General features: G+C 45.2%; 1 protein-coding gene across 1 annotated transcript; it reads right to left on the bottom strand.

The window, feature by feature from the left end:
* Positions 737–22,476, bottom strand: PIGU (phosphatidylinositol glycan anchor biosynthesis class U). Its single transcript, XM_021416434.1, has 12 exons — positions 22,330–22,476; positions 19,331–19,395; positions 17,998–18,057; positions 17,014–17,076; positions 15,590–15,699; positions 13,797–13,897; positions 11,760–11,857; positions 9,437–9,591; positions 8,811–8,954; positions 7,404–7,528; positions 5,316–5,458; positions 737–2,431 (listed from the first exon to the last, which is right to left on the bottom strand). The coding sequence occupies exons 1-12, from the start codon at positions 22,457–22,459 to the stop codon at positions 2,318–2,320; spliced, it is 1,308 nt and encodes a 435-aa protein (XP_021272109.1). The 5' UTR covers positions 22,460–22,476; the 3' UTR covers positions 737–2,317.

Genomic DNA, 22,529 nt, shown 5'->3' with positions numbered 1-22,529 from the left:
CGCACACTGTTACCACTGCTCAGGGCTGCTTTTGTACGCTGCTCCCCAGGAGATCCAGATGGAGCCAACCTGGGAGCAGGGCACTGGGCACAGCCACAAAGGCTCAGCTGCTGCCTGGAGCCCTCAGCTGCTGTCCGGTCACCTTCTGTCATCAGTGTCACTACTGCCTCCCTCCTGACAGGCGACTTATTTTCAATTTTGGGGAAGGAGGGAGCTGCAAAATGGGTACTGTGTGGAAAACACAGATGCAATTACCTCTGTCTTTCCTCTCCATAGCCACAAGACACCAGAGCCAGCCCAGTTTGGTGCTGGCAGTTGCACACCTCTCTCAGGTACCCCACAGTGATGCTTCAGGAAGTGTCCTCCCTTGGGTAGTGACTGCTTCCTGAGCTGGGCTGTGAGCGCCTTCTGGGCAGACCCATCTGCAGCTTTGGTGTCCCCAAGGCCCAGATACTCCTCAGCAGCCCCCTCTTGCATTCCTGTTTGCCTTTTCGTGCTGCTCAGAGCCCACTAGTCACTACTCCTCTAGCTAACCCTAACCCCTGACCCTAAGCCTAGCCCCTCAGTCAGGGAGTATTTTTTCTCCTTAAAGTGCAGTGGCAATGCATCCTGCTCTTTCCTCTCCCTGTACAAAAGTAAAACAAACCCTGCGATTCTCCCAAAGCACCCCGAACGCCAGGTGACAGACTGTGCACCTCCTCCCTCTAATCCTCTTCAACACGGAGGACACACGAAATTTAAAACTTGCACAATTTATTGTGCTCTTCGCCATGCCACGCGGGGCAGCCCGGAGCAGCCCTGCCTGTGTGACCCCCAGCCCAGGGCTGCAGCGCAGGGCGGGCTGAGCTGGACTCGCAGTAACATCCCCCCGGCAAAAGCGCTAATAGCAGTGCAGTAAGGCAAAAGTTTTAACTGTAAAAAAAAAAGAAATAGATTTGTTCATAGAACTGCCTGGGGAGGCCCTGGGCATGTTGGTCTCTCAATTTCTCTGGGCCAGACAGTTCGGTTTCCATGCTGACAAATCACCAGCCCTTCAACTTCCTTCTTGGGATGAGTGGGGCACACCGATCACTTCCTGCCCCAACACTGTAGGCGGCTTTCAGCACTGCAGTTAACAACTCCCAGTGCCACATGCAAGCAGCAGAGCCCTGTGGATTCCCCTGGTAGGTCACATTCATGGGGTCAGCAGCAGCAGAAGCTCTGGAGAAAAGGTCTGAACACAAGGGAAGCAGCAGGGGAGCTGAGGGACAGCGTGTTATGGACCCCTCCACACACAGCAACAAGATGCCATCGCTGTATATACAAGGGAGTAATACTGCACAGTGACTATCCTGCATTGTTAAGCTGCTGTGAAACACCTGGAGCCCAACAACTCCACAACAGTGGAGTCCAAGGCACCTTCTGAATTTGGTCTGTGGGGAGATTTTGACATCTCCTGGTCCCCAGCCCAGGAACACAGCTTGCTCATTCCATGTCTGTGCTGCTGCACCAAGCTATCACAACAGGGTAATGCAAGCCCTGCACTGCCAAGCTTTGTTAACATACAGAAATAAGGAGCAGCAGGAGACTGTCTGCACAGTAGTGTTCCTTCCTCTGAGACCCTGACACGGTTCTGTGTAGCTCCTCACAAGGGAGCATCTATTCATAAAGGGATAGAACATTTACACACTACCCACCCCGCTCCTGCTTTCCCCTAGTTCCAGTTCTCAGTAGTGGTGTGAGCGCCAAGAGCTCCCCTGGCAGCAGCTCCTCCTTCCAACAGTTTGTTCAGTCACCTTCTTGCTTCAAAAGTTGCTGATGTGTCCAAGCACATGGTTTTTCCAGAACCCACAACGGTGGGCAGGCCTTTGGCACCAAGTACGCGGACATTGTCTCGTGTCAAACAGGAGCATTACTGGTAAAAGCTGTGATGGGGAAATTTCCAGGAGAAACAAACACCTTCAAGAAGCAGTGACATAAAGTAAACAGTTTATGGTCTGAGCAGTTTCTGGGACAGAGACTGAGCCTTGTTTTTAGCTCAAATGATTTCTCCAGTTCCGGCTGGACTGCCCAGAGTTGATGGCTGAGGTCTCAGTGAAAAGCACAGCTGAAGAAAGAAGGGAGATCCTCCAGTGAAGGTTCTACTTGCAGCTCTTAGCCCACACTGAGTCCACTGCCGCAGAGGGTATTCCCAGAAGAACCTCAGCCCATTCTTTCAGTAGGTATCATTCCCAAAGCCAGACCTCATCCAGGGAACCTTCCCCACCCACCCCATATACACCAAGCTTTGCATGTTCCTTAGAGTAGTCCATGGCCCACGAAACGGTGGATTCAACCATTACTTCAAAACAAGCATGGCCTCTGTCCCATCTTGCCTTGTCAAATGGAGTCCATGAGTGAGGTAGTACTCCCGCCGGAGGAAGGCATAGAAGTAATCCGAGATAAGCAGGATCTGCAGAAGTGAGATGTTCAGACACATCAGTCATGTGAAAAAGGGGGACATGTGTTTGTGATAAACTCTGAAGGGATTTAAGAAGTTCCTAGGCTGTTCATCACAAGGCTCTGTGATCCTGTGAACACTCCTTGGCCTCTGCCTTCCAGCAAAAAAATGGGAGACTTAAATTTATCTATTTTGCTACCGGTGTGCTCCCACAGACACCTCATCGAAGGAGACCGTAGTTCCATGAACTGCCCAAAATGTATGACAAAGGCAGGTCCATCTGTGCCACAGCCTTACCGACCACCCCTAAGCCGCACCCACAGGACTCCTTCCATGCAAATGCTGTCACGAAACTCAACCCAAAAGCTCCAAGTCCCCTGCTGCAGACTGCAATTAAGTACTTTTTAATTGTTGTTGCCATTTCCACTCAGACAGGGTAAGAACCTTGCAGGCAGCAGCAGAAATACCACAGCTTCAGAGGTCAGCCTCAGCAAACAGAAGTTTTAATAGTCTAACGATCTATACGAGGCTAAGGGCTGAAGGGAAGAGCTGAATGGTCAGTGCTAAGGCTTCACAGAACAATATCCAGGAGCATCACTAGGTAAGAGCAGCTCCAACACTCTCTGCCCCTCTGCTGTAATGTCCTCTCTGCAGGGCAGACAATCCTGCATACACTTACTGACAGTCATGAGCCAGCAGCGTGCTCAGGTGGCCAAACAGGCCAACATCATCCTGGCTTGTATCAGGAATAGTGCAGCCAGCAGGAGCAGGAGGTGACTGTCCCTCTGTACTTGACTCTGGTGGGGCCACACCTTGAGTACTGAGCTCAGTGTTGAGCGCCTCACTGCAAGAAAGACATCGGGGCCCTGGAGAGTGTCCAGAGAAGGGCAGCAAAGCTGTGAGGGGTCTGGAGCACAAGTGTTACGGGGTGCAGCTGAGGGAGCTGGGATTGTTCCGTCTGGAGGAGGCTCAGGGGAGAGGTTGTAGTGAGGAGAGAGTCGGCCTTGGCTCCCAGGTAACTTGTGATGGGATGAGAAGTAACAGCCTTAGTGGTACCAGGGGAGGGTCTGGTTGGATATTAGGAAGAATTTATTCAGAAAGAGTGGTCAGACATTGGAACAGGCTGCCCAGGTGGTGGAATCACTGTCCCAGGTTCACTAGAAATGGGTGGCACTGAGGTACATGGCTTAGTGGGCATGGTGGGGATGGGTTGACATTGGACTAGATTATCTTAGGTCTTTTCCAACTTTAGGATTTTAAGATTGTAAGTGACCTGATGCCTCAGTAATGCTATTTGGCATTCAGTCTCCTATAGTGCAACCCTTCCTCTCCATCTGAAAACAACATCACATAACCAGAGAGGAAAACCTTTTCAGTGCCAAATCAATTTCTGTCCTAATGTCTAGATGCCATTAGCACATCGCTTTGGCATGATACACCTGGGGAAGAGCTTCACCTGAAGTATGCAGAGAGCCAGGCTGCCAGCCAGAGCCTGCTTAAGCTCCCGTTAAGGACAGCTCCCTGTCTTTAAGGTTCAGTGGCAGAAAGGGAGGATATGGAGGATGAAGTGAAATCCAAGGGAAAGAGAAACAGGGCTGCACACTGCTGGGGTCAGAGGAGGAAGCTGGAAGCAGAACAGACAGAACAGCAGAGGTGCCCATGGAAGAGGGTGAACAGCATTGCTTATTTTGTCTGCTTGTTTTGCTTTACACGATGACTGAATACATGACCACTCTATCAATACAGCTGATTTCATTTTCAATTAAATATCTCTGCAGATGTCTTAATGGGAAAAGAAGGAACTGGGTTTGGCAGGGATGAAGCCTAGTTCTTTCTCACAAGAAAATAAGGAGAGAGACTTCTGCCCTGTCTGCACTGACACAAAGCACAAGACCTTGCAGGACCTGCTATGATTTTCTCAGGAAATATAATCCTCTTAGGTCAAATGCCATGGAAGTTTTACCATTCCTTTCATCCCTCAGCAAGACATATAGTTAAGAGAGCTAATGAACCACTACAGTTTCCTAAGAGACCTTCTTATTAGCATCTCTATTTTCACTCCACTCACTCTTTTTGCTTCTACAGAACAGAGGGTTTTATAGGACAGAGAGTGTTCACTCCCATTTATCAAGGGGTTGGGTGATTATCAGCCCCTGGCAAAACTGCTCCTCTAGTTTTACGAGACATAAGAGACACAGATAAATGTAAATAGCTGAGATACATAAAAAATCAGCTTTAAAACGAAGCAAACATTCTCTCCATCCATACATGAAAATATTCCAGGACTTGGGGAGTATCTGTAGCCCATAACAAATAGCATAGAAGGGAAAGGACTTAGAAAAGGTCGTAGCAACTGGGTATATCAGACCTCATCCTCAAGGACTGCTAAGCTCTGTTTTTCCTGAGGCCAGTGGAAGTCACACAGCTAGAAGGGCACAGCCCTGAGAGAAGCAGGGAGAGCAAGCCCTGCCATGACCGAGGCCCTGCACATGCCCAAAGCCCTACATTTAAGAGAGGTGAAAAACTGGTGCAATGTCCCAGTGTTTGAGCAGTTCTCATTTGTCTATTGTGAGTTCCCACTGCTGTTGCCCCATACTATTTTTCCATTTTCCCTTCACCACTTTCTTTGTCACAAGTGCTATTTACCCTGCTATACTGAAATGCTTTTCTTCTGCTATCAAGCATTGAATTGTGTAACTTGCAGAATAAGTTGGGTTGTTAAGCTACAGTTTAAATACAACACAAATTCTCTCCCATTATTGTGCCAGAAGGTGAGGACTAGACAGATTTCAGCCAGAACAGAGAGAGGCAGGAAGCTACTACGCAGGATAATAAGGGGTGCAAAGAGCAGGCACATCCTGCAGAATTATTCACTGGTTTCCCTCACTCTACTAACCTGCCCTATGTTGAAAGTCAATGTGATGGCGTAATAAAAATTGGAGTTGGCACTTCCTGCATAAATCCAGAGATGCCACAAAACAGGGAACAGGAGGGAGCAGGCAATGAGCATACATGTCAGGATGAAGATGTTCCGGAGGACTGCAAAAGAAAAAAAAAGCTGTTAACATTATGCATTATTGAACTGCCATGCTCATACAACAAACAATGGCATTTCGGCTATCTGTGGTGGGGGAGAGGCACTCGCGAATACACACTTCTCTCCAACAATCAAACTTTTGCAGTTCAGATAACTGCCTGGGTAGCTTTTATAAGACATCCAGTGTATTTTCTCTTTAAAATAAACAATTCTGCCTTTGCTTGACTGTGAACCCTTCATTTGTAGCTCTTTCCTTCTAAGTGCTGCACTTCCAAAGATCAGCTCTTCCACTGAGGACTTTTGGGTTTTTTTTGTGTCCACACTACAGACAGCATCTAGCAATTTGGAGAAGGGTCTTTCCACCAGCACCAAGGTTCAGAAAACAGAGCATGCCATTCCCTAGCTTCATAGAGCTGACCACCTAGAGAAAAAATGAATCCACGGACCACAGGAAAAAGACATACTGTCTCAGGAGATGGTAAGAAAATTAAAGCACCATGAAGGAGAACATTCGTATAGGTCTGAGAAGCCCTTGGGAGGCCTAAGTGCAGCTGGAATCCATTAGTCTGCACAAGGATGTATGTATCAAATGGCCAATAAAAAAGCACAACTTTGTCTAAAAGAGCTAGGAACTACTAATCCAGAAGATATTTTGTTTTCTGAATAGTTTATCCTGGCAATTGTCTTGCTGTGCTTGGCTATAGTTCAGCCAATGTCCCTGAAGTTAACAAAAAGAATCCTGATCATTCTGCAGCTGAAGGGAGCTATCTGATATTCGATGAGCATTGCCACACCCAAAGCTGTTCAAATCTATCTTTTTAAACTTCTTGTTCCATAGCTCTACTCACTCACTGGGGGATGGGAGCGTGTGACAGGTGACTGCCCCTCTCATGCTCATACTCCCCTTCTTCTATATGCTTGGAACATGCAGCTCACTTAAGCTGAAATAGGATTTCTCAGAAGTGTGCCACCTCGTATGGTTGCAACATGCTCAGGGCTAGCCTGGTGCTTCCTGCCCTAATTTACTACAGCTACTTTGGCTTTAGCTTTCATTAGTCTGAAATCAATGGAGCAGATGGTCTCCAAGTCAGACAATGCCCCACTTACTCTCTACTACCGATGCTGCAGAGGACAAGCTTAAAACCAAACATACCCGAACTACTCTGGTCTCTTGACTCCTGATTACGTCTCCTGCCACCAAGCAGACCAGCTGCCTTACACAAACCTGACCCTGGTTAGAGAAGACAGCAGTCAAAGCCCAGAGCGGCCTGACAGAGCTGGTGAAGGCTGTTTGTTTAAGCTGACTTTGGCAAGCAACACCAGGAAAACACAGTGTGTCCAGAAGAACTATACGTGGCAGGCTTGCAGTATCTCATCAGAGCAGCAGGTTCTACAGACAGAGTTTGAAAATCATCAGGTAGCTCTCTGGTGACTTACAGAACTAAAGAGGTTTCTCATGAAGCACACACACACACAAAAATGGACAAATTCAACTGGAGTAATTTGGTTACTTTCATTTCAAGCAAACAAGCAGATGAAAACCAAAGAACTGCTGCAAGGTGTGGGATTTTAAGGCTTGGGGACTCATCAGTTGTAGGAGCAGCACTCAAATTGCATACCCTTAGATGGGCAGCATGAATGTACTTTACACAAGTCACATCCTTTGTACAGGACTGTAAAAGGTTCTTACAAAAAAAACCTTAATCTTCAGAACAACTTAGAGAGAAGGAGAAGGAAACATACAAGTGAAAATTCCCTCTGTGACTTCTTTCAACCCTAATCCCAAACATGTTAGAGAATTTATCACCAGCAATCAAGGTTTCCTCCACATAGCCCAAGGGGACTACAAGAGCCTGCAGGCATGGGTTTGGATTGGGTTAGTGGTGGCAGTTATTGGACAGACTTCTTCCCATTCCAGAGGAGAACAATCAAGCACAAAGAACTTACACCTGTAAAGGTGGCTCCAGACTGGGAGGAAGGCCATATACAGTGCAACATCTCCCACTGTGGGATAGGACTTGAAGATAGAAATGATTGCAAGCTGGACAAACATGAAGAACACAGGGTGTTCCCTGGAACAGAAAACACAAAAGGGTTATGAGGATGCAGTAGGTTCTCTGCAAAATGGAAATAAAGATCAGCAAGGGCACAAACACACTGTGGGTCAGGCTTTAAAAGGCCCTGGTACTCTATTCTCTGCAAACAAGCCTCTCAGTGCTGGGTGGGACAGACTGAGTTGCTCTGTAGGGAAGCGGCATAAGAAGATGCACATTTTCTCAGCTGTGGAAGCCTGTTAGAAAATGCAGCCCCCTCCCCCCATTCCCCTACAGCACTCCAAGCATCTAGATTTCAGGCCATATGCAGGCATTTTCTTATGCTGAATTTACAAGAGAAAGTGCTACTACCTGTGACCACGGGCTACTTTTAGCTTTCCAAACAAATAAGCAGCAGGATGGGGTTCCAGCAGGGGCAGGAGTGACTACTGTCTCCACAGACACCTGGCATGGTTTAAGAAATATTTTGCAGGAAAATGGTATTTCCATCTCCAAATCTAAGTGCAGATTACTAAGACAGCAATGAGGCTTTCCAAGGCTGTAGAAGGGTACAGCAGTAGTAGGTTTCTCAGCCACAGCCCACGTGAGAAAGGGGACTTTATGTGGTTTTTAGTCCAACCTGCTCCTCAAAGCAAGGTCAATGCTGAGTTCAGGCCAGACTGCTTAGGGCTTTGTCCAGTGAGACTTAGAAAACCTCCAAGAAGGGATTCCAAGCCACAGGTCCCTGCTCCAATCTGTGACTGCCATCAAAGTGATGACCGTTTTCCTTATATCCAGTTGGAATCTCCCTTCTTTCAACTTATGACCATTGTCTTCTGCTACACACCTCAGCAAAAGATTCTATCTTCTCAGAAACCTCCTCTTAAGTATTGAAAGGCTGCTATCAGGCATCCCCTAAGACTTTTATTCTGCAGACTAAAGAAGCTCTGTTCCCTCAGTTCCTCTCTAGCTTCCAGCCCACTGACCATCTTTGTGGTCCTTCACTGGACTTGCTCAAGCTTGTCAACATTTTTTCATCTAGTGAGAAGCTGAAAACTAGAGGCAGTATTCTAGATGGAGTTTAATGAACACAACCACTCCTGCTGATAAATGGCTTGACAAGAGTACTTTCCCCTTCCATTACATCACAAGCATAATACTTTAGGGGAAAAGAGGGGAAGAGTGAAACTTTGGGAAATGAGGAAGATAGGGTCCATTAAAAAAAAACCTTTTCTTGCTCATAGATTGAGACTATGATGCTAGCTTTGTAACCACTGGACAACTGTGGGAATTAGAAAGCTAATGAAGAAACATTACTTACTTTAGTTTTACTGCCAAGGGAATGGTGTAGAAGAACACATTGATTTGAAACACACATACAAAGAAAAGACTAAAGTGTTCAAACATCTCTGCGAAGAAGTACCAGAAAAGGCCAATATTGGGTGTCAGATCTGGAACAGAAAGGCTGAAAATGAAAAGAAACATAATTTTTAATTGGCTGTACTCCATATACCTGCTTCTGTAACATTAATTCAATGATAGGTGCTATTGAAAGAAGGACTTACATTTTGGGATAGAATTCTGTGGGATAGAAACCAAAGAGGTGAAAACGTGGAGACAAAAGGGATTAAACTTTTCCTATGACCCAGCAGGACTTAAATCACTCCTGAGCAGACAATTCTCCAGAGATTAAAATTTCACTACTACAGTAGCTCAATAATCAAATCCATTTCCATTCTACTCAGTGGAAAACTTCTCCTATCTTCCTTAATCTTGTTGTTTCTTAATCAACAGAATCTAGCTAATGGCAAGTCCTCTCCACACATATTTCTACTTTTTTTGCGTTGCCAGAAAAATCACAGATCACATATTTCTTGGGGCAGGGAGTAGGACATGAGTGTGATGCATATGAAACAAAACAAAAGTAGTTAGAATTCTTATACTTACATAAACCCGTAAACAGATGGGATAAAATCCCACGAGTTGAGGAGGAAGAAAGAGAGGCAGATGATCACCACCAGGCTGCACAGGTACAAGGCTGCATACTGCATGGTGAAGAGCCAGAAGCTTTTACTTTTTGGTTTTATTGGTATGAACTGACGCTGAAAAGAAAACACAAGGAAGCAGATTTCCATCAGCTGGAAAGCCACAAGAAAGGCCAAGAGTTCAGAACATCATTTCAAACTGATGGAAGAAAGCATCGAACACTGGAACTGCTGCACTGGGACGAGCGGCTTTCAAGCACAATTTGCTCTCCAATTAAGTCCTATTTCTAGAACTGCGCTTGAAAATCAAGTAGCTAAGATGGCAGTTTCTGCTTACAATACCACAAATGACTCGAGTCTCAGTAGTTCAGTTCATGCACACTCTCATAGCTACAACCGATTTTACGTGTTTACAATATGGTACCACTGCCTTCTTTCTCCTCCATGAACCTTCATGGACTGAGGTGACCGAGAGGCACGCTCCATGACCAGCTGTCCTGTGATGCCAGCTCCCTGCCAAATGGACCGCACTCGCGTTCTGCTGAAATTAGGGAAAGAGGAGAGCTGATGGGTTCCTAAGCACAACAGAGCTACTGTAAAAGGTGGTTCCTTGAAGATGACTGCTACAGTCCTGCCACTGCCATATACCCTGAAAGGTCAGCAACAAGCCCTTGTCACACAACATGACACACGGGTATCTCACTCCAAGAGACCTAAGGTCCTCTGAATGCACGTATAAAAAGAAGTATATACACAGGGGCAAACACCTTGGGAACTGCTCAGATTTCTCCAGCTCCAAGGCAGTGATGTAGCTTTTCCATTTGGCACTATGGTTTGCGCTGGCAGGAGATGTATTGTCCAACTCTAACTGGCATGGGCTGTGTGGAAAACATGCTCTGTTTCCTCAGTTAGAGGGCATTTAACACGATTTGCTGAAACAATCTAAGCAAATTTACCAAGGATTTTTGGCAGGACAGATTGGAAGTTGCTGGAGAAAAGCTATTTAACTCTGTACAAAGAATTCACAAAACGTCATTTACAGATCCAGATAAAAGAACACATACTAGCCTGCTCCCCTTTAAAGTCAGTCACAAATCACTCATTCATACACCAAAGCACTTGTTGCTGCTTGCAAACACAACACTTGTACTTTTCTATTTCCATGAGGAAACACAGCTCAGACTAAATTTAGAAAAAATGGCAGCAACATATAAAATAAATGCTCCTGAAAATTAACTAACAGGAAAAGCAACATTGGCTCTGCTGAAATTCTAGTCTTGCAAAGAGTAGCAAAAATCAAATTCCTGAAAATAGTAAGAGATAGTCAGGAAAAGAGAATGGAAAAGAATTGACTGTCCATCCCCTTTCAGGGACTCAAGAACAATGAGCTCAGGGACTCAATAACAGGTTGCAATGAACCTGTAAAGATTAGCTAAAAAAAAAAATATATCAGAAGACAGGATAGAACCAACCAAGACTGGTACTAGCTTAACAGCAGGACTTCCAGATGGCAAAAATCATCAAAACAATCACCAAGTGATTGTGAATGTGAGATAAAAGTCCTCTGCTAGTAGTTACAGCTGCTCCTTGGCCCCACATCAGAATCAGAACAGCAAATTATCAGTGTTCATTAATTCCGACTCTCAGTTAAGTCATTATTTACAGCATTATCAAAAGAGCTAAGACAGAGATTGGGGGAAGCACGCAGGCAAACTGGTTAGATGAATCCACTGGCTAGCTAAGGACTGTCTCAGCTTTAAACCCTGCCCATGTCTACAGATGTGCCCAGCAGCCTCTTGCTGGGGTGGCTGTGCCTGGAGCAGTGTCTGTTGAGCTGCTGTGCACCCAAAAGTGACCAAGGTCAGCCCTGTGGGAGATCACCCTCAGCCCTGATAATGGGGAGGAAGAACAAACAAGGACAACCAGTTGCTTTCACAAGCACATGTCTTCTGCCTTAAATGTAAAATTTCTGAGCTTGAGTTTTTTGAACACACAACTCTTCATTCAAACACTGGGACCCATGTCAAAGGAAGCTCTCCAGGGCTAAAATCCTTGTTGCTATTCACATGACACGAAGAGCAGCATACATTTCAGGCAAGTTACAGGCAATCTGTAGATTACTTTCCACTTCCTTTTCTCTACGCACAGGCATCCCTATTGAGGCTTTAAACTCTCAGTGGTGTGAGGAGAGAGTTACTTTTTCTAAGGCTCCCCTCCCAACACAAAGAACTGCAGCTGCACACCTGCAGTAAGACAACAGAGATCAACGGTTAGAAATCATCTACCTGCAGAAGGTAAAGGAGTGCTGGAGCAAACAACGTGATGGGATAGAGTGACTGGTATGTTGCTAAGGCCAGGAACACAGCACTGAGAAAGGCACTACCTACAAAGAGAAAAAAAAGTTTATTTGCAAGGGATATTTAACGTAAACAAATTTGCAGACAGGAAATCCAAACGGGAAGAAATGTATAACTCTCTGCAATGGCTTATAAATATGAGAACACCTGATGAAGGGTAGCAGAATGTGTGCTGGAGAGTGGACTTTTGTCTACTTTTTGAAAGGACAATGATTTGTACAAGTAAGAACTGCTGACTGATTTCTATCATCTCCTATAATGCACACACAGAAAGAGGTTCATGTAATTCAGTCTACGTATAGGTCACACTGGCTGCTGTTTATCTGTGGGAATGCATTCACTTAAGTCATATCTGCAAGAAACAGCTCTCTGGTGTGTGCCACTGAGCGTGCTGGATGCCCTTGTCATCAGAATGTGCCAGGGACCTCAGCAAAGCTCTGTGAAAGAGCGCAAATGAAAGTCTGCAGCTGAAGGAATGAAGGGACATTGGCCCTATTTTACAGATACCAGAACTGAGACTCAGAACGAATTGGCACAGGTTTTCCGAGTGGTCTTAAAAACAGGAGTGTCTTTACTGAGGAAGGTTTCTTTGAAGAGCGATAGGTGGAGCTAACTCCCAAGTGCGCACATTGCTCAACTGCCAACTCCAGAAACCGAGTCCAAAAGGCCCTGGGATACACAATAAAAAATACAGGCACCCAGTGCAATCGCCTGGTTATAGCCTTCCACCATGGGACACTTGATGAAAGTTATCTGTAAAAACGTAGCCTGGAAAGCAAGAATCTGGACTCACTGTGTTGGGCTGATTGTCAGCCTGTGCCACTCGCTGGCATCAAACACTCAGTAAGCTTTTCTCTGCTTCCACCTTGCGAAAGTATAGCATTACCTGGCAATGAATTGCCTCCACTCTACAATTATAGTTTCCTAGACACATGCCACCCAATCCCGTATTTTATTGAGTGTTAAATTCTGCATACACCTAAAGAAATCAGTCATAATCTGATATTCTCCCTTTGCCCTCCTTAAACACTAGAGGCTGCCACATTCCCAGTGACGGAGGAAATGCAGGAGACAGCAACTACAGGTCTGTATATGACACAACCATTTGTCCTATAGTATCAGTGAACTAAAAATCAGGTTAATTACGTGGATCCCACACATTCGCTTCTGCAAATGCTTCTAAATGGATTTCCTGCATCCATGACTTAATAATTGGAGGAAGTCTTTCTTTGGGACATACTCCTAACGACAATCTACCAGCTTTCTTTGCAATGTCTGGCTCTGGGCACTGCTGGAAACCACAAAGGAGATCAGAATGACCTTTCATCTGACCCAGCAAAGTACTCCTAAAACTTACTTGCCTAGAACAAATCATATATGCTAACATACTTTAGCACTGAGGGTTCATATAAGAAACAGAAACCTCACTTAACACACTCGTACAAAAATGAAAGAGCCATTCCACCATAATCTATTCAAATGGGCTAGTGCGAGTCTTTGGTTACTGTCTCTACCTCCCCAAAGCTCCGTTAGCGGATTTCAAACCAAGATTACAATTGTAAGTGGAAGCCAAGTAGTTGCAGGCTTTCAAATGAAAGCTCACAGTGTACACACTGTAAGTGCACATTCACATGCAGAAGGAGTAGCAGAGCACTACGTGTTCCTATGCGCAGACGGATTTATTCATAAACAGAAAACCACATGAAGTCATCCAGGAAACGGGGTAGGTTTTTAGAGGTGAAACTCCCAGTTACATTGAGATGAAGGGAAGTTTTGATTTATAGTCCCTTGGGCTCTTGTGGGCTCTCAGGTAGAACTGAGACACTGCTCCCCCCAGGGCCTGATGCGTTCCGCTCACATATCTGTAGTAATCATTTTTGTAAAGTTCTATATTGATGTTATTTCCACTGCTTTCCTAATCTTTACAGAAATACATAAATAAAGCCTTTTCGTTTATTGCGTTACCTCTTATTGTTGCCAAAATGAAGAACGCAATGACAGTGTTGCTGATGGCGCAGGTGGACTTTGCCACACAAGACATCACAGTGTAGGGGTTTAACAGATAGCTGAAAAGGGACAAAGCTCAAGTTACATTCAGATCATTCAAAGGAGGTAATTAAAAAGATATTCAAAGGAAAACCAGATGCAATTTGCAATTTCTTTTTGTTTATTGACACGCTATGGGTTCCTCCTGTCACCAAATTAACTCAGGTGGACAGCTGATTTTGTCTGGAGCAAAACCCAGACCTCTGCAGTGCAGCCTGAAGCACAATGGCCACAGAGAGAACACTGGAACAACAGGGAGATGGGAAGATTTCTAAAATGCCAAGTCCTGTCTTATGAAACGACCACCAAAAACGTTCCTTGCTTTTCAGAAACACTGTGCATTTACCCAGCCAGACCCAGAAGTAATGGATCTGAAGCAAGCTTTCTGCTTCTCACATGCAGTGGCTCTGAGGAATTAACGGAAAGAAGAAGGTAGCAAGATGGACACAAATCCCTCTGGTGTACGACCAGAGAGTTTCCCTCAAACCGATTGCACCTGTGCACACCCACTCTGGCAGAGCAATCACGTACGTTCACCGTGGCATAATCAGAGCACAAAAGCTGCCAATCATGAAATCCAGCCCATTTTAATTGCAGTTACGGAAAGACAGCAAGCCCTGAACACCTTTACCTTCCAGAATGCAGCCACACATTAAGGATGCCAGCTCCTTTTGGGAGTGTGATTTACAATGATTTCCATTAGCTACGTTGAAAGCCCAGAAACATGCTCGGAAGGCTTAGCAATACAATAAGCAAGATAATGTAATGCTCACCCTTGATAACTACCAGATCAGTCACATTAGTAAGTGGACAAGGCTGATGACTTCCTAATTGCCTTCTTACATAAACCTTACTCCTACTTCTCTGAGTGCCAGCCCGCTTTTTCCTGTGTTCCCAGAGTCAGACAGGCTAGGTGCGATTTAGTGACAACTGTCCTGTGAGAATGTGCACCAATGTCATGTACAAACACAAAACAGTTTGCAGTTTACAAATGTGAAAGGCAAAACTCTACCTTTCTCGCCCTGGAAAATGTACCATTTTACAACATTCATATAAAAATAAGAAAAAATAACTTTTCTAATGGAAAACTCACTCTGACACAGAATAATTTAAGACAATGATTTACTTAGGTCAAAACCCCAATAAAAAAAAAATCTTTTCTATTATATACCTTGCTCGTATATTATGCATTTTAATTGAAGCTTTCTGAGATGAGAACACATTTAAAATACAGAGGAACACCAAGACATGGCATTACTAAACCAACAACCTGGAATATCCTTGAATATTATATACAATTCTGGGAAATGCAACTTGAGATACTTAGAAAACATTTTGTGTGAGTGCTCCCAAACTCTCCTTACTGAAAAGACACCTGAGACATTTGGCATAAGAGCAGTTCTGATGATACTAGTGTACCAGCAAAATAAATGGGAATGCCATCTATGGAGACACAAGATTCTTCACACCAAATTACTGATCTCACACTGTTGAGTGGACTGAGTAATACGTTCAGCATACATTTAGGAAAGCATATGGTTTTCACTTTAAAATCAAGTATTTGGGAATTTTATGTGGAACAGGAAATTCAAGAATTTATGAGAAAAAAAAATCTTCAGCAAATATGGAAGTCCTGAACAAAAAAAAAAAAAATCCAAGGAGAGCCAAAGAATCAAAACAGCCCACTGTAAGCAGAAAGAAACAATACTTACACCAGTGCTACCTTGAGGGGGATGTAGTGCATTTCCATGGGCGTCCGGATGAGCTCAGCCACATCTGGTGCGTATTTATCCAGCTCTATTAGGAGCTTTTGCTTTTTGAACTGAACAAGGGAGAATGACGAAAGACTGTCAGATGAGGAAAGTAATTGTTTCTTATTACTTAAGATTTCCATTGCTACAGAACATACACGAGCTGACTTTGTAAATTCACTGTTCAACACACAAGCCCCAAAGAAATCAAGACACAGAAATATGCCATCCTCATTATTTCGAAGATAGATATCTCTATGTCAAACCTCTCTCTTTAATATACCTTGTCTCATGATGCTCTCGATGAAGACAAAGGAGAAATCTGAATTATGAACTTACTGTACTACGTCATGGTGAAACAAAAGGAGAGGGATGCTGGCAATAAATTCTCAACAAATGAAATAACTCACATGGGATTTTTATATGTCAGCAGTTCTATTGTGTTATTTCTTCAACCTCAGAGGACAAAGAACAGGCATCTAGCTGGATGGGAGAACACAGAGTGTTGTGGAAAATGCAGCCTCCCCGTTCATGTTAGTGCTCTACCACTGCCCCTCTGGGAGCACAGAGAGCACAGCACTGCTTACACAATAAGAGAAAGCTGGGAGAAATCATTCATTCCCAAAAATATGTTAGAGAAAAATATAATAGAAAAATATATAAGAGAACAAGTCATATTTGGTATTGAATTTTCATCTTGCCCTGTAGGATGACAAATGTCTCCTCAGCATCCTTCCAAAATTTGGTCCTTCCTTGACACTTTTCCGGTCTGTCTATTAACTCATGCCGAGTGCAAACACAAGCCATGTTTTATCCCGAAGGCAAGTTCAGGATAAACCATTCCATTTTCTAGCTACAAAATATACGGAAGATTGTGGCAGAGGCTGGAAAGGGGTCTGCCAAATCTTGCCAAATCAATAGCTCAGCAATTAAATTCTGCATACTTCAAACTGCTGCAACAGCCAAAGGTGAGTTTTCAGTACATGTTTTACATTCTCACGCTCCTCTTGTGTATCGTGACTCTGGAGAGATCTACATTTCTTTGGATATTGTATTCCGAGGAATTTTTAAATTCTTTAAATTCCTTTCAGATTAAAGAATCAATACTGTAGCAATCATCATTCACATACTGTGCAGTAGCTTTGGACACTAATTTACTTCACCCTGTAACATGCACACAACAGAACTTAAAGCACTTTAACTAGTTTACCACATTCAGTCCCTGTGTTTCTTTTATCAAATGGATGTGCTCAGATTCACTGCTAAGTAAGTAAATCTGCTCAGTAACTGGTTGATACTGCATCCTATGGTGCAAGTTTTCTCTGGCACAAGATATTTCTACTTGTTTGGAGAAGAGGACCAGCAACACTGACAAGTCAGCTTACCACAACTTTGTTGTAGTCCTGGATGGCCAAGTAAAGGGCAACAGCTGTTAGTACATCAGTTATCTAAAAAAGCAAAGTAAGTAAAACACGTGAATGGACATTATTGCAATCTTGAATAAGGGCTCTGATCTGACTCAATTAATGGAAAAACAAGCTTTAAAAACACCAACTAGCTCACTGATCTGTATACTGTATTCACATGCCACCAGTGAATACTGAAGCCATGAGCTGTATCAAAGATGTTAATATTTGCAGAATAAGAGAATGGGGAATTAAGGGGAAAGAAATTGCAGGGATAATAGAGAATGCACTGGTGTTATCAGAGCGTGGGCAACACCAGGGCAGTGCCCAGCTGGCTAAATCTACCTGCCATTAACCCAGCATGGCAGTGCCTTGAGCTGTCCTGCACTTCACAGGCAGCAGTACTGAACTGGTGTAAGCACGACCCAGATGGCTGCTAGCCCTGCTAGAGACCCGCCAGCAGGGAGCTGGGGAGAGAGGCTCCACCAGGTGGTATGTGCAGCCAGCTATATGATTTCTGTCCTTCTGAATTACACAGAACTCACAGATTAGCTTACAACAAGGGACATTTGGATTAGTGACCCATTTGTGTTCTCTTTACAGGCCTGGAGTTTGGCAGTGGGTTTTAATGAGAAACATGGCAACGTAGGGATTGACCTGTAAGAGCTAAACTTTGAAATCTGAAACCAAATGTCAATGTCCTGTTCCTCTGAGGGGATATTTAACTAGCCAAGAACTAAGGAAAAAAAAAAAAAAAAAAAAAAGGAATTTGTAGAGCAAGGGAAAAACCTGAACTTGGGTTTGTACATGCAAAGCTGCCTTTAAAATCGAACTGTGAGGTCAGCAGGAATTTGGACTACAGGGAGCCTGAAGGTCCCTGATTCTTGCAGGAGTAAAAGGAAAGTCACACTCAGCACTTCACAGAATGGGACCTTTCAAGAGGAACCTTCCAGGAGCACTCACCATGAAGACCAATTCAGCATATTCAATCAGGAAGTGAAAGAGATATATTATCAGTGGGGTCTAAAAGAGAGCAGAAGAGAAATTCATGTCAAATACTGCACATCTCCATTTGGACAAATCAACCAGAAATTCGAGGAGAAAAATGGAGTAGCACTGTGAGAGACTGCAAAAGGTAACCTTCCTCAGTCTCTTCCCCTGTGCTGTCACTTTGGAGTAAAGTGAAATCAAACCACAATTTACTGAATGTTTTCCTTCGCAAAGTTCTCAGTACATTTTAAAAAAGACATGTCAACTTTGAAAATTACATTCTATTCCAACCTTTCCATTCTACTAGTACAGGGGTAGAGCTACAACAGAACTACAAAAAGAAAAGCGTTAGTAAATCTTATTTTTTTTCCTAGAGAATCTCTTTTTTTTCAGGTTGTTTGCATGTCATTTGAAAGCATTTCCTCCACAGCTGTTCTCCCTGTTCAGCCTGTTGACTAGGCAAGTTATTTATAAATTAAAAAGAAACCATGTGAAAACAAAACAGTGGTCCTGCTATCCTCATACTCGCAGCAGCTCCAGGGTAAGCAGAGGAGCAGGTTTCTGAATTATCCGTTTGATAGAAAAGCTTAATCTAGAGATATTATATTCACATGGTGTAAAATTAGGTCTTCGCTGTGAGAAAATATATTTCTTTTAAAATACTTTTAACATAACATAATGGTATAACTAAGCATTTGTAAATACTTCACGGTCTGGGAGAAAATTGTTTCAGGAAGAATTTACTGAAAAGAAACGGATTTTCAGAGACACCCACAGCATGAGACACACTACTTTTAAGTGTATGTTCATTTCAGTAAGACCGTTCAAGGGCACAGAAGCCTCTGGAGGAACAATGTGCTTTCCAAAATGAGGAATAAACACGCTGCATGATGGTGCTGAAGTTAATATTTCTGCAAATGCAGAAACCCAAGATGCTGCTATTCAGCAAAATTGCATTCCAACTGCCAGCAGCACTGTCTCTCCCTGCTCCTGCCTCTACTCACAAGAAACATGGATGTGAACAAAGCATTTTATTTCTTACAGATTTCCCCTATTCTGGACTCTCCTTATCCACCACAGGTACCACAGTGTCTATCATTTGCTCACAACTAGTTGTTCTGTAGACTAGGAACTGCATTTCCTCACTGTGCTAGTCACTACACGGAACTCTTGCACAGATACAACTCCACATTTTCTGAAATCTTTGGGACAAGACAAGTCCCCCAGCCTTTGCCAATCCATACAAAATACGGCTAAGAAATGTGCTGCTGCAATATCATGTTTCAGTCATAGCGTGCATACCGACCTCATGAAAAACAGCTCCAGAATATGGTGAGACCCCTAAATCCAGCAGAGCTAATCCTTCGACCACTGAAACATAAAAAAAAAAAAATCTGCATTAGAATTCTGTAATGCCGGAAGAGAAAAAAATCTCTTGGCAATAAAACTATAGTTTTCAAAACACCTATCCTCATAAAAATCTCATACTGAATCACCACGTGAATGAGTGACACAGAGTCTCACAAAAGCAACCATCAGCTAGAATTGATTGCTTTCTTACTTCTGCTATGCAGTCCAGCCATTTGTTTCAGACAACTAAAGATGTTACAGATTAAATGTTTTGTTATTATCTGTATTTGTAAGTCACGTGTATTTAATGATTTTAAGCCACCTATTATGTGACACGTGGTATCTACACTGGAGAAATAATTCCGACTGAAATCTTGGAAGAGTAGAAGAGCTCAGGTGGAAGAGACCTACAAATATTATTGAGTCCAACAGCCTGATCCCCTATGCTGGGCCCGGCTAGGAGGGGTTTGCTGCCCCCCAGCAGCCATGCAGCACTATGCTCTGCACTTGCCACTAGAACAGTGCTGATATGGCACTGACATTTTGCTCCAGCTGAGCAGCACTGGCACAGCATCAGCTCTGCAGCCCCCAGAGCCAGCAGGCCTGGGGTGGGCAAAAGGTGGGGAGGGGACATTGCTGAGGCACTGACTTCAACTGACTGAAGAGATATCACACACCATGTGATGCCACATGCAGTGACAGGGGCTGGGGAAGGGAAGATCTCATTAAGAAAACGTCTATCCACCCGAACAGCTACTAGGCACGCTGTGGACCTGGTTCCCAAGATGTGGTTGAACATCACTTGCTGATGGGAAAGAGAACAGGGCACACTGCTGCCACCCGTGCCCCCAGTCCCTCCCCACTGAGCTGCTCCAGCCACTGGCTCCCAGGCTGTGCGTGTGTCCCTGCTCTGTCCGTGCTGCACAGCCCAGCATTTCCCTTTGCCAAACATCATGCTGCTAGTGACTGCCCAATGCTCCCACCTATCCACATCCCTTGCAAGGCCCCTTGACCCTCCAGGGAGTCGGCCGCACCTCCCAGTTCAGTGCCATCAGCAGCTGTGCTGAGGACGCACTCCACTCCTGCACCTAGGTCACTGATAGAACTGTTTGAACAGGACTGACCCTAGAAATGGGCCCTGGGGACAGTGCTAGTGACTGGCCACAGGCAGATGTAGCCCCATTGCCTACAGCCCTCGGAGCTCTAGCACAGAGCCAGTTCATCACCCAGAGCAGCGCGAACCTGTTTGTTGCACACTTGGACAATCTGTCGAAGGATGCCACAAGGGATAACATCAAAGGCCTCACTGAAATCCACAGAAACTGCATCCACTGCCTTCGCTCCATCCACCAAGCAGGTGACCTTGCCATGGAAGGAGACCAAATTACCAAGGCAGGACTTTCCCTTCATGAGCACCTGCAGACTGTGCCTGATACCAGCTTTGTTCTTTAAGTGCCTTTCAGTATCTCCCAGGACAGTCTTCTCCATCACTTCTCCCTGGACTGACAGGTCTAGAGGGTCCTGGCTCTTCCCTCATGTCCTTCTGGTGGATGGCTGTGACTTTGGCTGCCTTCGGCCACAGTCCCCACGCTCCCAAGACCTTTGGTAAATTGTTGGGAGGAGTCCTGCGGTAACACCCCTGACCTCTGTCAGTGCTCTGGGCTCACTCCTGGCAGGCCCTGTGGACTTGAGAACATTCTGCTGATACAAGTGCACCCTTTCAGTGGCCACAGATGGAAAGCCACTGTTTCCACAGCATTAAATGCCTCCACCTTTTCCTCACGCCTACTTGTTAAGTGACTGTTTTCATCAAGTATCAGTCCAGTGCTTTCTTTAGATCTCTTGCTGCTGACATGCATAAAAGAACCTTTTCTGTTGTCTGACACCACAATGGCCAACATCAACTCAAGCTGAGCTTTGTTTTTCCTCATTTTCCCTCTGCAGATGTGAACTGCAGCTCTGTATCCTCCCAGCGAAGCTAGACTTTCTTCCATAGGTTCTGTACTTTCTCTTCCTCCCCTGTTCCAGGAGCCAGGGAGCCCTCCGCCCCGCCTGCTTGACTTGTCACACGGTGGGATTGCCTGCCCCTGCATTTTGAAAAGGTGGTTCTTGAGAGGCACCCAGCTCTGGTGGGCACCTAGACCCTCGAGAGCAGATTCCCAGGGGACACTCCTAACTAGCTACTTGAGAAGATTAACGTGAAGTGCAATTTGAACTACACTGCCTCATTATATGTAGACGCCTCAAATGTCCAAAACCAGATGGAGAAATGAAACAGATTACAGGAAGCAACAAGAGGCTTTTGGTTCAGCAGTACACTTGAGAAGCAGATTCCATTTCTGCCCTGAAGATACCCTGCAATCCAGACCGCTCCTTCCCGGCTGGAGGCATAACCAGATGCTCCAAGGTGGGATTTATAAAGAATCCATTGCTCCAAGGGCAGTCTGGGGAGCTGCATTTTGAACCCATGGAATACTTTACAGACCATCAAATGCATTCACACTTTTTGTCCTTTATTACTCTGTCCCGCTGTATTCTGCCCCAAGCTGGCACGTAATTTTACCTGCATGGTACCTGGACATTACCTTCCAATAAGGCAGTTTTACACTTTGAAACGGGCACAGATGCCACAGTAATGCATGTCACAGAAAAGCCTTGACTACATTGCAGCTCGGTCTTTGGACAGGATTTGGATCCGATGTTGGTCACAAGTGAAAACAGAAAATGGAGTAGCGAACAACTCTGCCAGAACAGACTGCTTCACTGCACGACACAGTGCCCGCGCAGCCACAGCGCAATGAAAGCGACTCAATTACAGCCGCTGACACTGCCCCACCTCCTCCCTGCCTTGGGAGGAACGCTCCGGGCTCTGGGCCCCGCGTCCCAGGAGGCGCCCGCCCCGCCCGCCGGCCTCGGCCCGTTCAGCCGGCCGCGGAGCCCGGCCCGGGGCCTCACCTCGCTTCCAGGCGTTCAGCGGCGACGCCACCTCGACCCGCTCGGCGATGAAGGCGGCGAGGCTGGAGCGATACAGCGCGGCCCGGACCGTCACGGCCGCCAGGACCACCAGCACCAAGGGAGCCGCCATCCTCGCGGGCAGACGCCGGCCCGACGCAGGCTGTAGTTCGCGGGCGGCGCCGGAGAACGGGGCGCCAATG

The sequence above is a fragment of the Numida meleagris genome, chromosome 19, assembly GCF_002078875.1.
Source record: "Numida meleagris isolate 19003 breed g44 Domestic line chromosome 19, NumMel1.0, whole genome shotgun sequence".
NCBI lineage: Eukaryota > Metazoa > Chordata > Aves > Galliformes > Numididae > Numida > Numida meleagris.
The sequence above is the reverse complement of the archived record's forward strand: the minus strand, read 5'-3'. Positions and strand labels throughout refer to the sequence as shown.